Genomic DNA, 7169 nt, shown 5'->3' with positions numbered 1-7169 from the left:
TAATTAATGTATAATGTTAGTTGCGAGTGCAATTATAACAAATTATAGTTATGATAAATAATAAATAATATAAATTTGCTTAACCGAATCATTTTTCCTTAAAAGAATATACTCATATATAGCTTGAAATTTGACTTTAAATACACGTTTACTTCAACACAATTTTCATTCAATGTCACTCTAAGCAAGTGATGGATACTACGATTTATTCGCACTAAATATAGTCAAAATTTTCATTTACATAAAAAATTTTATTGTTTTATAATTAGTGATACAGGCAACACAAATTATTTTCAACAAATGGTCATATGTATATATAATGTATCGTATGTATATATAAGGTATCAACATGTTATATAGTGTATTAATATTATATATTTGTGTATAGATAATGTTATACCTTGCAAATTGATTTTTTTCAATCTCAACAAATTCAAATTTCGTCTAAACAATTCCAAAATTTAAATATGAAATTCTCTTAATATTTTAAGTCTTTTTTTTTTATATATTATCACTTGAGATTTACATTTATGACACCTCAATTTCTATTATCGGGAGAAAGAAGTCACTAATAATCAGAGAAGAAAGAAGAAGTCATTAATAATCGGAAGAAAGAGGATCAAAGGCAAAGAGAGTGAATTGTACTTGAGGGAAAAAATTTATTCGCACCATATTTACACTAAATAAATTTAATTATCATTATTATGTAATTTAAAAAAGTAAAATATATGTTAATTAATTAAGGTTAAGTGAATGAATGATAAATTTAAATAAATGACATGCATATATTAGATTGGTATAAACATTCGGTGCGAATAAATTTTACCTATTAAAAAAAAGGGTTGAATAACCATTTTTGGTAAAAAATAATAATTTAGTTATTTTGGATTTAAAAAACCTCAATGAATATTTATCTAATTTTCCCATCAATATACTGTAGAATGAAAGTTAAAAATGAACCATGATATATATATATCACTACTTTAGGGTCTGATTACGTGTTTTGACTTGAGTTTTCGAGATTACTTTTCTATACCACATTTACCTCGTTAGATACATGTACCTGACACACTCATAGATACATATATCTCAAATATGTATGGATTAAACTAGGTGTAATTTGTTCTAGATGCATGTATCCTAGCATGAATCACATGTATTTGGGATATACTAACTCTCTCATTCGTCTTTCTCCTATCTCGCTCGTTTCTCTCCTCTATCGCTCGTCTCTCTCTATTTCTCGTTCGGATCTCTTCCAATGTATCTCTATTTCAAAATATGTCTTAGAATATATCTGATATTTCCAAATACATGTATATAATGTGAATCTGTGATATACTAACTCTCTCATTTGTCTCTTTCCTCTCTCTCTCTCGTTTCCCTCCCTATGTGTTATGAATTTCAGAATTTACATGATATCAAAGAGATATGTATCTAGTCTCTTTGATAAGTACAATAATGCTACGAGGATTGAGGAAGGTCAAACTAGAGAAAAAGTTTTCTAGCATACAAAACGTTGATGTGAATCGTTTCAACTATATATGTTTTATTTCTTGAAAGTTTATCTTTGTATCGTGTTAAATTTGTTGGTGTATATATACCATTAAGACGATCAATTATAGTTGAAGATTGACCAATAAAAATGAACAAAATATATTTAGGTTAAGGCACAAATATGTTGCTCATATTAAGGATATTCAAGTCTGCGATATAATATACACCGATCGAGGAGTATAACTCTTGGCTTGTCCTCTCCTGAATACAATAATCTAACGACATCGTATAACTCAAACAACTCCAGATTAATTGAAGAGTTTAAAGTTCCACCAATAAAACATTTTCCTTCGATATAAAATTACTCTCTTTTGTATAGTGAATTAATTATAAACTTAAAATATTCTTCTTTCGTCTTAATTTTCTCTTTCACTACACTTGAATATATAGACACAATATGTTCCTTTTCATCTTGTATTCTTCTATATTTTCTTGTACATAATATAATATAAGATCATCATTATTTGTAAGTAAGGAATTTTTTCCTTCTAATGAGTTTGAAGAATATATAATATAAATAATAAAGGAAAAATGACAGAAATCACTACATTTAAGTTCTCTTATTATCATTATCCCCTATTAGTTTTACAAATTTTTAAAATTCCTCATTTTTACGCATTAAATTAATGTATCAACCCTTCAAATTAATGTATCTCATGCATCAGATTAATGTATCTCGCTCATCAGATTAGTGTAACATGTATAAAATGTACATCAAATTAGTGTATCATGTATAAAAATGTAATATATCTTACTTAATGATTAATGTATTTGGCGCATCAGATTAATGTATCGATGCTTATATTATTGTATCAATTTGAAAGATTTCTGTAATTACTTATAAAGGACAAACGATAGTTTTACCTTAAAAATATGTAATTTATGTCTTTTGCCCATAAATAAATATCATAAAAGTTAACTAAGTTATAAAAAATTATGAAATAGAAAAAATAGACAAATAAAGTATTAAAGGTTAGGGAAATTATGGCCACCAACTTATGTGAATGATCACAAGAAGTATTGCAAAGAATTGCTACCAAGAGATGCAGAAAAGCAGTAGCACACTAGTCATCAACATGGTTATGGTGCATTCTTAGGAATACTTTACTCTTAATCAGAGGTCTCGGATTCAAGCCTTTTATATGAAGAAAATTTTATTAGGAGTGTCATCCTCAAATAAACCCTACGCTATTCGAATTTGGTCGGAGCTCCAATATGAGCTTCGAATCGAGTAAAAAAAAATATGCTTACATATAATGCCCTTAAATATTAAAACCAAAATGCTGCTCCAACAAAACTAAACAACAATTTAATAATTAAGCCAAATTCTAAAAGTAATAATTACATTTTGGTCCTTTAACTTGATGCAAGAGTAAGCATTTGATGAATGGTGACTACTTCCCATATGTTGAAGAATGGAATGGAATCTCATTAACCTTCCAATAATAAACTTGAAAAAGGTTTTTTTTTTTTAATTTTTTTTTTTAACTTCAGCATGGTTTGCCTCTTTTCATACACATTCCTTCAATGTAACCTTATTTATTTATTCACCCACTACTATATAATTTCCAAAACTAACAAAATTTTACCAAAAAGAAATTAAGGATGATGACATCAAATCTAGTTATTCTTCAAAGTATTTTGCTCAGTTTGTTTCTTTTATCAGGTAGGTATTACTGTTTCCATGCTTCTATTTACTCCCTCTTCTAATTTATATGAAAATTTGTATCTTGTGTAGCGTTCTAACATGTATTATGTTACGTAGGATGTTTGTGTTTATTTTGTTCAATTTTATATAAGTTTAAGTATTTACTTGTGCACAACACACATAAAATTGGAGCTAAAAACAAGTTTAAGACACATTTATATATTGCGTCTTCTTTATTTGATAAATATTTAATTACACTATCAATCTTTTTCCCTCGTTTAGTCTTATTTATTTGACAAATAGTCCATGCTCTCTTTTTTTAAAAAAAAGAAACATTTATTTTTAATGATAATTTCAAAACATTGCAAATCTTGTCGCATTTCTTAAACTCCGTGTTTAATTAAACTTTATCAAATGAATTAAGATAGAGAAAACACCGGTTTAAGCACTTTATTTTATCGCAATCAAATCATTTCACAAAAATAATTATACGACCAATAACTTTTCTAAACATCATGGTAAGTACTTCCTGTTTTACAAAAAATAATTTAGTTTGATTTGAAATGGCGTTTAAGAAAAAAAAAATTGATTATGTGGTCCTAAATTAAAGTTAAGTCAAATGTATAAAACTATCTTTTAATCTTATGATATTAAACACTTCACGTGAAAAATTGTTATAAAAAAAATTATTTTTCTTTAAAAGGAAGAACTACTTTTTATCAAATTCAAATATTGAAAAATCAAAGGCTAAATACGAATAGGTTGCACTTTATAAACCATCTTGTCACACACAAATTTTTTTTAGTTAAAGAAATGTGCATCTTTTTTCTTTGTAAAGGAATGAGGTAGTATATAAAGAACTTCACTATTTTGATACTTGCACTCTACTTTATAAATTATTCTAATTTCTAAATAATTACTTTTGTTTTATTAGTATCCCAAAACTCATATTAACCCAAAGAAATTATGATTATATGCAATGCAACCATGACTCCATTATAATTAATTATACGTGCATTCTCATAATCTTTCAATTTTTATAACAAAAAAAACAAGATCACTCTACATAAATGAGTGAAATTTTAATTTGTAAATTTTGAATCACAATTCATTTTATTTATTTGGTTAGTAGTAGTTTGGCCATATGAATTTTTTTCATTTTTCTTAGAATTAAACTTGATAAAATTAAAATTTTTAAAAATTTGAAAATAACAAAAATGCGCAATCATCTCTTCACTTCAAATAACTACAATTTTTTTTTAAAAAAAAAATTCCAATTTGTATTCGTATTCATATATCTTTTAATTATTTTGAATTGTCATTATTGTCCCTTGTATCATTTTTTTACGTAATTTACAAAAAAAATTAATGATTCTAAGCGTAAATTTTCGATCAAACTTAAATTATTCAATTTTTCAAAATGAAAAATGTCATATAAATTAAAACATTACGTGCCGTTGAATGATATCGCCTAATCGATCCACACCAAGTTTTATTTTTTAAATTAAGCTTGATTTTGCTAAAATTATTGAATTTTGTTGAATACGCGACTTGGCGCCATATCTCCTCCGATCCTTCCTTAACTCCTTTTAACAACTAACACTAAATTTGTATGACAGGCGTAAAATTCTCCGAATCTGCAAGAACTTTCACCATAGTAAACAGCTGCAAAGAGACAATTTGGCCGGGCGTTTTCCCCGGCGACAACTTCAACGGCGGCGGATTTATTCTCAAATCAGGCCAATCCATGGTTTTCACAGCACCGGTTAGTTTTTCCGGCAGAATTTGGGGAAGAACAGGTTGCAATTTCGACAAAAACGGCAACGGTTCATGCTTAACCGGTGATTGCGGTCCATCTCTCAAGTGCACGGGCACCGGAAAAACTCCCGCTTCACTTGCCGAATTTACCCTTGCTAATCTTGATTTTTACGATGTTAGCCTTGTGGATGGATTCAATGTCCCTATAAGTGTTACCCCTTTAAATGGTAAAGGGAATTGCAGTGTTGCTGGTTGTAATGGAGATTTAAGACAAAATTGCCCTTCTGAACTTGCAGTTAAGAATGATGGAAAAGTAATTGGATGCAGAAGTGCTTGTGATGTGTTTAATACTGATGAATATTGTTGTAGGGGTAATTATGGAAATCCATCAACTTGTCAACCTACTTTTTATTCAAAAAAATTCAAAGAAGATTGTCCAACTGCTTATAGTTATGCCTATGATGATCCAACTAGCATTTTTACATGCTCTGGCACTGATTATGTTGTCACCTTTTGCTCTTCAAGGTATGTTACAATAACTTTTGGCTTTTCAATTCATTTAGGTGAATATCTTAGAAATAATAAAGCATAAACATCACGTCAGTTGACAATTATGATCTTTAACTTTAAACGTGCATAAGTAGATACTTAAAGTTGTACTAAATTGAGCAAATAGATAAATTTGGCCTACATGACAATTTTGTGTCCTTCTGTCATGTAGGGAACTTGTGTCTACTCGTTTAAATTTCGTACAAGTTTAAATGTTTTATTTGTGAACATTTAAAGTTGGAGGAAATAGTTATTCGTTGAAATCAAGTTGAGGACCATGTTTACGTATTATGTCAGTAATGAAATATTCTTTTCTAAAAGAGGTAAAGATGATTTGATTAATAATTTAAAATACAACTTTGAAATATCTAGTTAAGGATGAATAAATAATTGCTGCTAGAGATAGTGAAATTAAATTGGAACGAGCTATTGATCCATACATTTATCAACTTGATACGTAAGTCAAGTCGATGAAATTTGGTGAGATATACTTTTTCATTTTATATATTAATTATAGTCAGAAATGTTGGGTACTTAAAAAAAATTATAAATGAATAAAATAGAACATTTAAAACTTAGTATGAATTTATTTCTATCAAAGTGACATTTGGATAGATGAATGATTCATCCATTTATTGAGTCAGTTCATTTTGATTCGTCCAAATTGAATTCAACTCGTTCATTGAACCTCACTAATTACCATACCACTACAATCTTTGATGGTACTTTTATTTGTTCATAGTTTATAAGAAGATACATATTTTCAAAAGTTCAAATTTAATTTTCATAAAAACTATGTATGGAAACAAGTTTAGATACCATTTAAAATCAAACAAAGTGTGAAAATAGAAGAAAGTTAACTATGATTTGTTGAAATTGCAGGAAGAAACCAGTATGTACATACCATAATCGCAAGCTCTTCTGCAGTGGATCAAAGGGTTTAAGATCATTGATAAGCAATTTGTGGATGATATTTCTTGGATTAACCCTCATAGCCAATTGCATGATGATCATCTTTTAATATGTATAAAGGGAATTTTTTTATTTTTATCTGGAGAAGTCATTCGCGATGTATACCTTTTTTTTTTTCCATAAAAAATTATTATATATTGCAAAGTTCATGCTATTTTTTTATTTTTAATTTCTTGACATAACCTTTACACGTGTATTCCATGTTAATGAGTGTATAGTTTTAAAAATCATTTATATTATTATATATAATATGCTTGAGTTATTTTTATTATATGAATGTTAAAAGGAAAAAATGTCTTGTTATGATTTCTGGTTTATAATTTATAGAAATTAAAATTAAAAAAAAAGAAATTGAAAATGTAACCCCTATAATTATGTACCATGTAATTATCAATAATTTTCATTCTTAGAGAAATTTAAAAATATAATTACTCTTTTTATATTCAATTATAGATAAAATGACGAAAAAATCTATATGCTTAACTTAAATTGATATTAAAGTCTTCTACTCACGATTTTACAAATTAAACACTTAACTCAATCAATTTTTTTTAGTAAAACTCCTTTAATTATTAACCAAATATATATAACATTAAGATGCAAGTTGGACAAAGTCCGTGAGAATCTCACATATTAAGAGCTGGATTGATAATATTTATTTTAAATACAACTAAAATCAAAGAAGCTA

The 7169-nt window shown here is 27.4% G+C and overlaps 1 protein-coding gene across 1 annotated transcript; it reads left to right on the top strand.

The window, feature by feature from the left end:
• The first annotated feature begins 3076 nt into the window (after window positions 1–3076).
• On the top strand, window positions 3077–6752 carry LOC101253741 (pathogenesis-related thaumatin-like protein 3.5). Its single transcript, XM_004250295.4, has 3 exons — window positions 3077–3220; window positions 4822–5485; window positions 6392–6752. Exons 1-3 carry the CDS (start codon window positions 3160–3162, stop codon window positions 6528–6530), a joined length of 864 nt encoding a protein of 287 aa, XP_004250343.2. The 5' UTR covers window positions 3077–3159; the 3' UTR covers window positions 6531–6752.
• The last annotated feature ends 417 nt before the right edge of the window (window positions 6753–7169 follow it).

Source organism: Solanum lycopersicum, chromosome 11, assembly GCF_036512215.1.
Source record: "Solanum lycopersicum chromosome 11, SLM_r2.1".
In the NCBI taxonomy this organism is placed as follows: domain Eukaryota; kingdom Viridiplantae; phylum Streptophyta; class Magnoliopsida; order Solanales; family Solanaceae; genus Solanum; species Solanum lycopersicum.
The sequence above is the reverse complement of the archived record's forward strand: the minus strand, read 5'-3'. Positions and strand labels throughout refer to the sequence as shown.

What these genes read in the sequence shown, in the direction of transcription:
- LOC101253741 (XM_004250295.4), top strand. Translation starts at nt 3,160, where the DNA reads ATGATGACATCAAATCTAGTTATTCTTCAAAGTATTTTGCTCAGTTTG. An exon ending in CAGTTTGTTTCTTTTATCAG is followed by an intron (nt 3,221 to 4,821) that starts GTAGGTATTACT and finishes TTTGTATGACAG; the next exon opens with GCGTAAAATTCTCCGAATCT. An exon ending in GTCACCTTTTGCTCTTCAAG is followed by an intron (nt 5,486 to 6,391) that starts GTATGTTACAAT and finishes TTGAAATTGCAG; the next exon opens with GAAGAAACCAGTATGTACAT.